The sequence below is a fragment of the Geotrypetes seraphini genome, chromosome 5, assembly GCF_902459505.1.
Source record: "Geotrypetes seraphini chromosome 5, aGeoSer1.1, whole genome shotgun sequence".
Classification (NCBI taxonomy): Eukaryota; Metazoa; Chordata; class Amphibia; order Gymnophiona; family Dermophiidae; genus Geotrypetes; species Geotrypetes seraphini.
The window spans coordinates 197,886,897-197,899,610 of NC_047088.1; the positions used below are offsets into that span (position 1 = coordinate 197,886,897).

Sequence of the window (12,714 nt, forward strand, 5' to 3'; positions counted from 1 at the left end):
ATACTGGTGACCAAGACATCTAACTAGACGATTTAAAAAAATATAAATTGGACATCATGCGGTATTGCCAGTTTCAAAAATGACTTTAGCTAACCTAAGTATTAAAGAGAAAAGACCTTGAGTTTTGTCTGTATAGTGATTTAGGTACGAGTGAATACTTTGGGTGGTTTTAGAGTCTGGGATAAGTGTGGGAAACAGGACAAATCTTGGGGCCCCGTTGTGCTCCCTGGGAGCCCATCTAGGGCCCCTTTGTGAAACTTAGATGCAACTCAAACATGTCTAACTGCCGGCATCTAAGTTCCCTCTGAAAGCTTTGATTATGGATTGGGGTATGTCCAGGTTGAAGTCTGTCCAATTCTCGCCCATAACATACCTTCCAACATGCCCCTTTGTTCTCTGGACACACAGCAGCTTAGAAGTACTGTTGCACATCCAGAAAGTTAGTTTTGATTATTGGCACTTGGACGTCCTGCTATTAGGATGTCCAAGTGCCGACTTAGGCTGGTTTTTGGACGTTTTAAAGTTTTGATTACGAGCCCCTTATAGTATAATCTGAAACTTCCAAAGATGTGCAAACACATTCATTTCAAATTAAAGTGCTTTGCAATTTTAGTTATTTGAAAACCTAAGACACATGGCACACACAAGATGCCTAATAATGGCATTCTTTGGGGAGAGATTTTCCATTACAAACAGAATTAGCATGAAAAAGATAATTAAAAGCAAATCTTACTGCAAACCAAGGCTGCTTTCATAAAAATATAAGCAAGCAAAGTTAGACTACAGATTAGTAGCAGTAGGTTTTAAGAGGAAAGCCCATCCTTAACCTTATTCTTTTTCCATTTTTTTTTCACATCCGTCAAAGCTCACATTCAAGAACTTGACATAAGAGCAACAAGTATATATAGGTGTCATGACTTCTTGTAAATCTCTTCATACTCTTGTATATTGTCCCCATTCTGCAGTCTACAAAAATAGTTCAAAATGCACTGGAGTTTGTTTCACTGTTCTACACATTCAACATGAAAACAGCAGTTAGAGCTACATTCGAAAGTAACTGAGAATAAGAAATCAAAAAGTTTTTAATGCTAAATCTTCAAACCCTTCGCCATCAGTCATTTAAGATAATGTCTACCAATTTTATACTGTGAGATGGTATAGTATTTGCCCATTCCTCTTGACACATCCTTAAGCAGCAAACGCAAGTGTAACATCTGGAACATGTAGAGCCCAAAAGAATGATCATCTTTATAAGACTGATATGCCCCATCAGTGAAATTGGCAAATTTCTCCACTCTTCCAACAATACTAGGGTCTTATCTATCAAGTGTGTTACATTCAGATAATATAGGTCAGCAGTATGCATTCCCAAACGTGTGTCCAGAGACACAAATGAACCCTCTACCACCTCAAAGGAAAGTGCTCTCCCCACAACTGTCTGACTTCCGGAGAGGAAGGAAGGGCCTCCGATTTCTCAAGATTAAGCTGTAATCCCCATACTCCATGACCATCTCCAATAAATGGCCCAGTGACTCCTTTGGATTCTCTAAATGCACTAAAAGATCGTCAGCACATGCTGCCAGCTTAAATACAATCGTGCCCACTGACACCCCCCGGATCACAAGCATATGATGAATGTCCCTGATAAAGGGATCTAAGGTCAACACAAATAGGAGAGGCGATAATGGGCATCCCTGCCGTATTACGTGATCAATAGGAAAACACTCCGATTCACAGTCATTAATCACTATTTTTGCTTGCAGGAACACATCCAAAGTCTGAACCACCAATATGAAAAAGCTGTCAAAACCATATACCTCCAGGGTAGCATATAAAAACAATAACATTGCTAATCAAGATCGATGGAGTATCACCGTGCCCTTTTTTCTAAGGACAAAAGTATCCGCCGAACATTTTTTGCTATCATTCACCCCTTCACAAAGCCCACCTGGGAATCATGAACTAGATCTGGCAACACCGTTGCTAATCTATTTGCCATGATCTTAGCCAACAACTTCACATTGGTATATAGTAATGAGATTGGTCTATATGAGGTCACCAACTCTGGATCCCGTCTTGGTTTGGGAAATACCAGGATCCATGCCACATTCAAGGAGTCAGGGAGAGTTTCTACATTCACCATTACATTGAACAATCTAGTCAGAGGAAAACAATCTCCTCCCCTAAGATCTTGTAGAATTCTGCTTGGAAGCCATCCTCTCCTGGGGCCTTCATCAATGGACTTTGTGCTATGGCCAAATAAACCTCCTCTATAGTATGGGGGCTTTTAAGTGTTCCTTTGCCGCAGTCAATAGACAGGGCAGCTGGAGGGTGTCCAGATAAAGGGAACCCGAGACACCCTCATTCACTGGAGTGCTAAATAGCTTCCTATAATACTGATAAAACAAATCACATATGCTCGTATCCGATGACACTCGTTGCCCCCGAGCCATCTTCATTGTCATAATCCATCTAGGTCCCGTCTTGGCAGACACCAATCTTGCTAGCAAATGCTCCCCCCCCCTTGTTACCATGCCTATAGAGGCAATACTTATAATAAGTCGACTTCTGTGCTCTCTGCTGAAGGAGCTCATTCAGAGCCACTTGCTATAGCTAATGATTTCTCCCCGTAGTAGAACCTTAGCCACTTCCCAAAAAAGCACCGGGTCATCCTCATTGGAGGAACTGTGCTGCCTGTACTCTTTCCAACCAGCAAGCAACTTTTCCTGAAAAAGCGGGTCACGATAAAGAGCAAGGGGAACATCCAGCGTTGCCTCCTCTGCTCAGTACCCCCCTCCCACTGAATCCATACCCATGCATGATCTGAAATAGTATACGTCCCAATTTTGACCCAACTGATCAAGGAAAAAAAGTGTTTGGACACTAACATATAATCAGTACGGGATTGAGTACTGTAAGCCTGGGACAAATGGATGTAATCTCGCTCCTCCCCATGGAGGACTCTCCAAACATCCACTAACTCCAAGGCCACCCTAAAATGATTAAATGCTTTCACTTCTACCGCTCTCTCATTTCCGCCAGCCCCCATACCATCCAACATGGGATCGCAAAGAATATTAAAATCGCCCCTACTATGAGCGGAAGATGGCTTTAAGGCATTAATTTAGTCAGCAAAGCGTTGTAAATGGTTTTATCACACACATTGGGATCATATAAACTACAAAATACCATCTCCCTTCTTGTGATTATCCCCAAACAGAGCACAATTCTCCCATCAGCAGTTCTATCCAATACCTGTAACTCAGTGGTCTCAAACTCAAACCCTTTGCAGGGCCACATTTTGAATTTGTAGGTACTTGAAGGGCCGCAGAAAAAATAGTTAATGTCTTATTAAAGAAATGACAATTTTGCATGAGGTAAAACTCTTTATTGTTTATAAAGCTTCCCCCCCCCCGAAGGCCTGCATGTTCCTCCCTTCTTTGCAGTATCCTCCAGCTTTGCCCCCCCCCCCGGCCTTCTGGTCTTAGTTTCAGTTATTTACCGCAACCAGAGAGGATCGCCGGTGTTGTAGCGTTCCTTGCAGGCTGCCATTGACCTTCGCAGCACGTTCCCTCTGCCGCGGTCCTGCCCCTCCTCTTACGTCAGGGGCAGGATCGCGGTATAGGGAACATGCTGCTGAGGACGACGGCAGCCTGCAAGAATCGCTACAGTATCAGCAATCCTCTCTGCAGGCAGAGGTAATTATCTGAAGGTAAGAGCGGGAGGCCAGGGGGGAAGCCGGAGGACGTTGCAAAGAGCGGGCAGCACTAGTACAGACCGCGGGCCGCAAAATAGTACCTGGCGGGTCGCATGTGGCCCCCGGGCTGCGAGTTTGAGACCACTGCTGTAACTGGTCCACTATTCCTTTATGGAACAGTATGGCTACTCCCTGCTTCTTGACTGTTGCAGAGGCAGTCACACAGTCCCCACCCACCAGCATTTTAGCCTAGCATGCTCTAGGTCATTTAAGTAAGTCATTTGCAAAAATACAATATCTACCCTATTGCAAAATTTTAGAGCGCTTAATGGGGGAATTAATCCCTCCTAAACTAAAGACTTTATCCTCTTCTATTAGAGTAGAATGTTGGGGGAATTAATCCCTCCAACATTCCAGGTCACTAACTTCACCATAACCCAACCTCAACATGTGAAATACAAATACCCCCACAACACAAAAACAAGCAACCCCTGTTGTCCCAGCCACCAACCAGGTCGCCACCCTAACTCAACTAGATCCCATATCCCCCCCTTTCTTCTGACCCCTTCCTGAATGCAACCATATGATGGACCAACCCTGCCTTCCCCCCTGAAACCCCCTACCCCCCTTCACCCCTCACCATTCTTGAGCTAGCCTTGAGCTGACTTAAAAAAGCCCAGGGCCCCTTAGAAAAAGTAGTGCCCCAGTCGACAAGCTCTCGCTCATCAGCCTCCCATAGTCTCTAAAATACATCTTTAACACCCCCCCCCTTCAACACCACATGCACATGCCCCACTCCCCTTCACCCAACCCACCCAGTTTAGCTCCAAAAATATTTTTAACAAACAGCTAACACTTGGATTATCATGCCTAAGAGGCAAAATATTGCAAAATGCTTTAATATGTTTTGTGGTAGTTGGTTGGTGCATACTATAGGCTTACAACCCTTTAACAAAAGGGCTACTTAGTTTATCTCTGATTTCCTTAATTTCTTTTAAATAGTATCTCTCTTTCTCCCTAGATGTGGGCTAGAACTGTTTTTCTATTTTAATTTTATTGTGAGTAATTGATTTCTTAACATGTGGATGCCAATATTTCTTTTCTCCTGCTTAGAGATGCAATTCATTTTAAAGGAAATTTTAAAAATTTAAACCGCAGTAGATGCTATGAGGAGCTGAATTTTCCCTGACCACTGCTTTCTTCATCTGTGGGTAAAATGAGCTTTGCTTAAATTACGATAAAAAAAGAACAAAGCTCCTCTGTTCTATTCCTACACACATTCTCGCCGTTCTCTTACTCACTGGGTCCCAGGGGAGGAGCATTCCCAGTCTGGTACATTTCACAAAGTCTTTCTGGTTTGTCATAATTGCAAAAGTTTTCTTTTTTTAAACTGTTCTTCTGCTCATGTACCATGTTACTTCAACAATAAATGTCTTGTACACAAGGCCAACATTATATGCAGTTAGGTTTAAGTTATGAGAAATTAGTTGCCTTCCCCTTTTCAGAATTGTTTCCTTACCTTGCCACATTTTTTCTTTCAACAGTTTCTTCTGTACCTCCCCCCCCCCCACACCCACCCACCCTACAAAGTGTGTTTGGATAGCTCAGATGTCCCTTAAACATAGAAACATGATGGCAGTTGAAGACCAAATGGCCCATCCAGTCTGCCCATCCACAGTAACCATTATCTCTTTCTATCTCTAAGAGATCCCACGTGCCTATCCCAGGCTTTTTTTAAATTCAGACAGTCTCTGTCTCCACCATTTCTTCCGGAAGACTATTCCACACATCCACCACCTGCCTTCCTGCCCCAAACACGCTGCCTGTCTACTTCCCTTCCCCAGATGGTCTGTACATGCGTGGGGATCGCTATCAAGCGATCCGGGAAGGCAGATGGGGGCGTTCCTCCGATCGCATATGGGGCTTCGTGAATTCATCGGACCTGCCCGGATTGGGCAGGTTCGTGAATCTAGCCCTTTATCAACTAAATGCTGGCCAACATCAGTGCTTGAGGTTCTCACCAATTGTTTGGATTTTCACAGAGGATTAAAAGAAACTGGGAACATAAGAATAGCTCTACTGGGTCAGACTAATGGTCCATCCAACCCAGAGTCCCGTCTTCACGGAGGCCAATCCAAGTCACAAGTACCTGGCAAAAACCCAAAAAATAGCAGCATTCCATACTACCGATCCAGGTCAAGCAGTGGCTTCTGCCATGTCTGTCTCAACAGCAGACTATGGACTTTTCCACTAGGAACTTGTCCAAACCTTTTTTAAAACTAGCTACATTAACTGCTCTTACCACATCCTCTGGCAACTCGTTCCAGAGCTTAACTGTTCTCCGAGTGAAAAAATATTTCCTCCTATTGGTTTTAAAAGTATTGCTCTGTAACTTCATCGAGTGTCCCCCTAGTCCAGAGGTCCCCAAAGTCCCTCCTTGAGAGCCGAATCCAGTCAGGTTTTCAGGATTTCTCCAATGAATATGCATTGAAAGGAGTGCATGCACATAGATCTCATGCATATTCATTGGGGAAATCCTGAAAACCCGACTGGATTCGGCCCTCAAGGAGGGACTTTGGAGACCCCTGTCCTAGTCTTTGTAAATCTTGATGCAGTATAAAAATCGATCCACTTCTACCTGTTCTACACCACTCAGGATTTTGTAGACTTTAATCATATTTTCCCTCAGTCTTCTCTTTTCCAAGCTGAAGAGCCCTAACCTCTTTAGTCTTTCTTCATATGAGAGGAGTTCCATCCCTTTTATCATCTTGGTCGCTCTTCTTTGAACCTTTTCTAGTGTCACTATATCTTTTTTGAGATAAGGAGACCAGAACTGAATGCAATACTCAAAGTAAGGTCGTAACATTGAGCAATACAGAAGCATTATAACATTCTTAGTCCTGTTTACCATCCTTTTCCTGAAGAGGTAGGTTTTTAATGATCTTCTGAACTGCTTTGATATTTTTCTAAGATCGATTGGTAAAGAATTCCACCAATAAGAAAATACACCAGAAAAAATTGTTCTATATTTGATATTTCTCAGATCTGGGAAGAACAACAATGAAGAAGATGTTTTTAGAGTCTTATATTTCTTGAATGGAAAAATGGCAAGATTTGACATATAACCTGCAGCATGAACTGAATTGATAAGATAAATCAAAATATATAATTTGAAAATGATTCATGCTTTTACTGGAAGCCAATGTAATTTAAAAAACAAAGCAATGATGCTTTCAAATTTAGAAGATTTATAAATAAGGTGTGCTGCTATATTTTGTAAGGAAGAGGCACTGTGGGTCAAACTGGAAAGAGGGAATGGAAAATGTATTTATATTGGTGTGACATGCAGACCTCCTTCACAGACAGAATAAGTGGACAGAGATTTAGGCCCTCTTTTACTAAGGTGCGCTAACTGATTAGCACACACTAATCAAATTAGCGCACACTAAATGCTAATGCGTGCATGTTAGTCTATGGACGCATTAGCGTTTAGCACGCACTAATCGGTTAGTGCACCTTAGTAAAAGAGGGGGGTTAATAGAAGAAATTAAAAATAAAGGGAGAAGTACTACTGTACTAATAGGTGATTTTAATATTCCAGATGTTGATTGGCGTATTCCTATTGTGGGATCTCCTTGAAGTAGGGAGATCCTTGATTCTCTACAAGGAGAACTGTTCCAACAGTTGGTAATGGAACCCCTGCGGGATGGGGCACTACTGGACAGTGCTTACAAACAGGGAAAGTGTTTCTGATGTTATTGTGGGTTATCATTTGGCATCCAGTGATCATCACATGGTGTGGTTTAATATTAAGGCAGGTGTAGAGAGAGACATTTGAAGTGAAGGTTCTAGACTTAAAAAAAAACTTTGTTCAGATGGGGGATTACATCAAGGACGTGTTGTCTGGATGGGAACATCTGGAAAAAGTAAGAAAGCAGTGGGCAAAACTGAAAGGAGCTATTGTAGGACAACAAACCATTTTGTAAGAAAGTAAGTAAAAATAAGAGAAAAAGAAGGCCACTGATTCTCAAAAGTAGTAACTGAGAAGATAAGGAAAAAGAGGTGAGCTTTCATAAACTACAAAAGATCACAGAAAGAAGACAGGCAAAAATATCTGGAAAAGTTAGGAGAGGCTAGTCAAGTAGACAGGAAAGCAAAGATGCAACTGGAAGAAAAAATAGCCGACATGGTAAAATGGGGGAAAGACATTTTTTTAGATATGTTAGTGATAGAAGGGAGTGCATAAGTGGAGTTGTGAGACTTAAAGGTGAAGGGGAAGAATACGTAGAAGCTAAAAATGATAAGGATGAATTGTTTAACAAATATTTCTATTCTTTCCTCATAGCTGAAGTGCCAGGAGCGGGACCACAGAAGACAAAAGCAAATAGGGCTGGAGGTATAGTAAATCCTGATCAATTTTCAGAGGATTATGTTCGTATGGAGATAGTAAAACTAAAGTTGGACAGAGTGATGGGGCCAGATGGTATACATCCAGGGGTATTGAAGGAACTTAGACAAGTTCTGGCAGCTCCACTGCCTGACATTTTCAATGCTTCTCTAGAATCGGGATTGGTACCAGAAGACTGGAGAAGGGCGGATCCACAAAAGTGAAAGTAAGGAAGGAGACTTCTGTGGTAAGTAAATCATATAGAAGTCTGACTTCTGTGGTAAGTAAATCATATAGAAGGAACTGAAAGCAACTAGTCGCCTATTAAGATAAATATAATTTTCTGGTTTTGAAATTTAGGGCTCCTTTTACAAAGGCGTATTAGGGCCTTAACGTGCAGAATAGTGCGCGCTAGCCACTTCCTTTTGAGCAGGCAGTAGATTTTCAGCTAACGCACACTAATCCGGTGCGTGCGCTAAAACGCTTAGCGCACCTTCGTAAAAGGAGCCCTTAAAGTTTGAGACATGGTATCCAGTTTTATATTCTGGAGAAAATATTTATCTTTAGGGGATTTTTTTATGCCAATGAGGTGGCACTTGAAGGCTTTTGAGGACATTTGAGTCCCGAGATGTGCTCTGAGGCTTTTTCCTCCTACAATAATAAATGTCTACTAATGTTTGAATTTTAGGTATCATGATGGGTTATTAGTGATATTTTGTTTTTTGCAAATAAAACAGATCTCTCATTCTTCAGTGCTGGCCCAAAATGGGCATATTTTATTTTTCAAATCAGGACTCTATTCTGGAAAGTCAAAATTTACTCCAGTACTGATAATCTTACCTCAAGTTCTTCTCCTGGATTATATGTTGATGCAGGAAAATATACTATTTCTTGTACTTCATCAGAAGGTCTATCTGAATTTTTTCCAAATATAATCCTGCTTCCAACTGTTGCAGGAGGGAGAGCCACAAATGTATCACAGGAACAAGGTTCCATGCCTGTAGAACTCCACCTTAACAAAATGAGAAAATTGTACTTTACTGACAAATACATAATTATCTCCCATTATAATATTCCACTTCTATGACATGCCACATTTTGACGAAAATTGTAGAAGCAGAAACAGTGAAAGGTAAATATTTAAAAATCACGGAATAATAAATAAATCACAGTTTATCCTACATCATAGTTCTATATACACAATAAAAATAAATCCTAAACATAAAGGCCCTGATTCTGTATAGGACGCCCGGGAGAGGTGTCCTATTCAGAATCGGGCCTACACTAAACCCCGATTCTGTAACTGGTGTCCATGTTACAGACGCTGGTTAGAGAATCGGGTTAGATTAGACATGGCCCGCTACACTTATCGCGGCAAGGGATCTCTCTGCCGCTATAAGTATAGCGGGCCGCGGCCCCCTGTCCGATTGCAGGCAGGAGGGTGCCCAAAACCTCATGCCGAAAGATGCTCCCCCCCCGACACTACCGACCGCCCCCCCCCCCCGACATTACCGATCTCCCTCCCACCCCGACACTACTGATCTGGCAGGAGGGTGCCCAAACCCTCCTGCCAGAAGATGCCCCCCCTCCCGACAATATCGATCGCTGGCAGGAGGGTGCCCAATCCCTCCTGCCCGAAGATGCACCCTCTCCCACCCCCGCGCTAACAGCCCCCAAACCTCCACCCCACCAAACTAACCTTTTCTTTTGGCCAGACGGGTCTTGCCCGTCCAGTCGGCAGGCCCGTCTCGTCGAAATGAGGCGGGCCTGCCCCTTCCCGGCCCATCCCGCTCTAGAAGCCTGGACCAATCAGCCTTAGGCATAGCGGGTCCGCCCATCCCCACTTAATCTAAGGCCTGATTGGCCCAGGCTCTAGGCGCCTAGGCCAATCAGGCCTTAGACTGATGTGCCTTAGACTTAGCCTTAGACTTAGAATGATGTGCAACTGCTGCGAGCCACTTTTTAAGTGCACATCATTCTGATTTGGACAATTTCACTCCTGTTTTTCTTGTATTTGCCTTTGTGGTTTTGTTTTTCCCCTGTTTTTTCTTTGCAGTTTTAGTGTATAACATTCCTCTTCTCACAGCATGTCAGGTAAAGTTCACATATTTCAATAGGTTCCTTCAGTGCTTTTTCAATGTGAAAACATAGTCCACAAAACAAAACTTATCATGCTCAGTCCAACAACCCTGACTTGTCAGGGCCTCAAGGCTTCTTTGCAAGGCCTTGCTACAGCCTCTCAGACTGCTAAAGCAGCTATGCTGCCCTTCTCTGTCAGTCTCACACAAACAGCTCATGCCTCTCTTACATTGCTAAGTGAAGAAGCACAAACAAGCAAAATGAAAAAGAAACAAAATTTGGGACTTCACATTTTTCAGCCCCCAAATCACATGCTTCTCTAAAAGTCAGCTCTCAGCTGGTCAGTTCTAACCCCGGCTGGCCATCAACTCCTAGGAGCTGGTGGAGGGAGAATTACCGAAAAAGTAACAAAATGGCTTTTGCAAGCACCCACATTCCCACAACTTAGATGGATGGTGGACTCTCCTACAATTCCCATACGTCTCCTGTGAGACTAGTAAGAATAAAGCCAATCCAAAATTTCAAAACAGAAAAAAATAAAACAGGTCTCTTGGATACCCTGGTTCATGGTTTAAAATTCTGGGAGTGACTCTGGACTGCAACCTTACCCTTGAAGCACACACTGACTCACTAGTCAGAAAAGGCTTCTCAACATTATGGAAACTAAGAACCATCAGAAAGTACTTCGATGCAATCTCATTCCGCTTACTGGTGCAATCCTCCATTCTAAGCATATTCGACTACTGTAGCATCATTTATTTGGAGTCTTTCAAAAAAAAACATTCAAAGACTCCAAATCATCCAAAATTCGGCAATCCAATTGATTTTCGGGTTAAAAAATGGGAACGCATAACACCCTATTACCCAAAACTCCACTGGCTGCCCCTTGAAGCAAGAGTGCTGTTCAAATTTGCCTGTCTCTGTTTCAAATCCATTCTTGTTTCGGCCCCCATGTACTTAGTTCCCCATTTGCCCTCCTCATCCTACCTAAGTTTCAGAAAATTAGTACCGATTTGTAACCTAAGCCTCATCTCTTCAACTCTAACCGAATTGTTTCCCAAGATCTCTTATGCCTTACCTCTGTATCCTGCTTACCTGTATTTTGATGACTTTACATTGTACCTACATTCGCTGATTGTCCAGGTTTATTTGATACTTAATGTACCGTTTTAATGCATAGTATGACAGAGCAGTGGAACATGCCAAAGTTCCACAGACAAACGTAAAGAATAATCACAGGGAAGAACAAAATGACATTCAGGTTGGACAACGATTTCAAAGGCCAGCCCATTGTCTCGGTGAGACCTTTAAACCACATAAGAATATAAACCTTACAGAAAACAATACCCGAAACTGACTGGTGAACTTTGTCTCTGTAAATGGCCCCTTTCAGCTATACCATTATTACCGAAAATACAGGGAGATATGGACTACCATTTCACATACTTACTCTGTAAGTTACCATACATATTTCGTGCTGTCATTGACTTACCCGCGGGGCTGAGAGACAGAGAGTCTTGTACTCTCTGGCCTCACCCTAGAAACGGAAAGAAAAACAGAAACTGTAAGACCGTCTAGCTCTAAAGAAAGTCACCGTGGGAGAAAACGATCTACAGTATAGCAAAATGGCCCCAAACCTTGGCGCAGAAGTGTCCTTTTGTGAACTCTGTTTATAGATGATTGAGCATTGTAATATTATTTCAACTATTTGTGGTTATTGTGCTTATTATTTATATTTTGAAAAATGTACAAAGAAAATTATTTTAAAAAATAAAAGGAGAGGAGTATCACCATCTTACGACTGGCTACTTTCTGACAACTTGAGATTAAATCATAGCGCTCCCTCCAGTACCAAGCTAGACAGAGGGTGAATGAGTGTGTTTACTGTCAATTAATTTCTGCGCGAAGGAGGCGGGACTATGAGTTAGAAAGACATTTCAAAATGGAAAATCTCACAAACGATTTAAGCTTGTCATGTCACTGTGTATTACTGCTGTCTGACCCTCCGTTCCAAAGCGAGGCTTGAAACTCAGCGATTCCTCAGGACCCTTGAACCGGAAATTATATATTGTTCTGTGCTGTTGCTGTTTGGTTTCTGGGTTCTTGAGCTGTCGACGCTTGTTGCTGCCATGGGGAAGTCATTCGCTAACTTTATGTGTAAAAAGGATTTTCATCCGGCTTCTAAGTCAAATATCAAGAAGGTAAGCGATGTGAGGAGAGACAGCCGCGGTTAATAGCTCTGCCCTCGCAGCTGACTCTAGGCTCGTCTGTTATGGGCCTTTTTTTTTCTAGATTGAAGTTATACAGGGTTTTACTGTATGCGGTCTATAGCTGTCATAAATGCTGCCTTTGGAGGTTCTGTTTGCAAAGATGAGGGCATGTGTGCTTATTAGAGACTGATCAAAGTGAACAGAACAGTAACGGCATCATTCCGGAAAAAAAGTGGTTGCCTTTAGCTTTGGAATCAAGTCTTGGTTTCCTGTGGGTAGGGATGTAATGTACAGGATTTCTGGGTTTGTATCCTACCCTAATGCCAATAGCCCTGTGACCT

The 12,714-nt window shown here is 42.5% G+C and overlaps 2 protein-coding genes across 6 annotated transcripts in view; one reads left to right on the top strand and one right to left on the bottom strand.

Moving 5' to 3' along the window:
- Positions 1-12,059, bottom strand: part of SCRN3 (secernin 3) — a 49,966-nt gene extending 37,907 nt beyond the window's left edge. The window contains exons 1-3 of one of the 5 annotated variants that reach the window (XM_033944438.1): positions 11,801-12,020; positions 11,656-11,700; positions 8,925-9,096 (exon numbers count right to left, since the gene is read on the bottom strand). In XM_033944438.1, the coding sequence (XP_033800329.1) occupies positions 8,925-9,080 (156 nt within the window). In that variant the 5' untranslated portion in view covers positions 9,081-9,096; positions 11,656-11,700; positions 11,801-12,020. The other 4 variants (XM_033944440.1, XM_033944442.1, XM_033944441.1 and 1 more) reach the window with 4 other exon arrangements.
- Positions 12,060-12,147: 88 nt separating this feature from the next.
- The window catches only part of CIR1 (corepressor interacting with RBPJ, CIR1), a 109,694-nt gene continuing 109,127 nt past the window's right edge, over positions 12,148-12,714 (top strand). Inside the window, exon 1 of the mRNA XM_033944436.1 lies at positions 12,148-12,364. Coding sequence (XP_033800327.1) covers positions 12,293-12,364 — 72 coding nt within the window. The 5' untranslated portion in view covers positions 12,148-12,292. The remainder of the gene's footprint in view (positions 12,365-12,714) is intronic.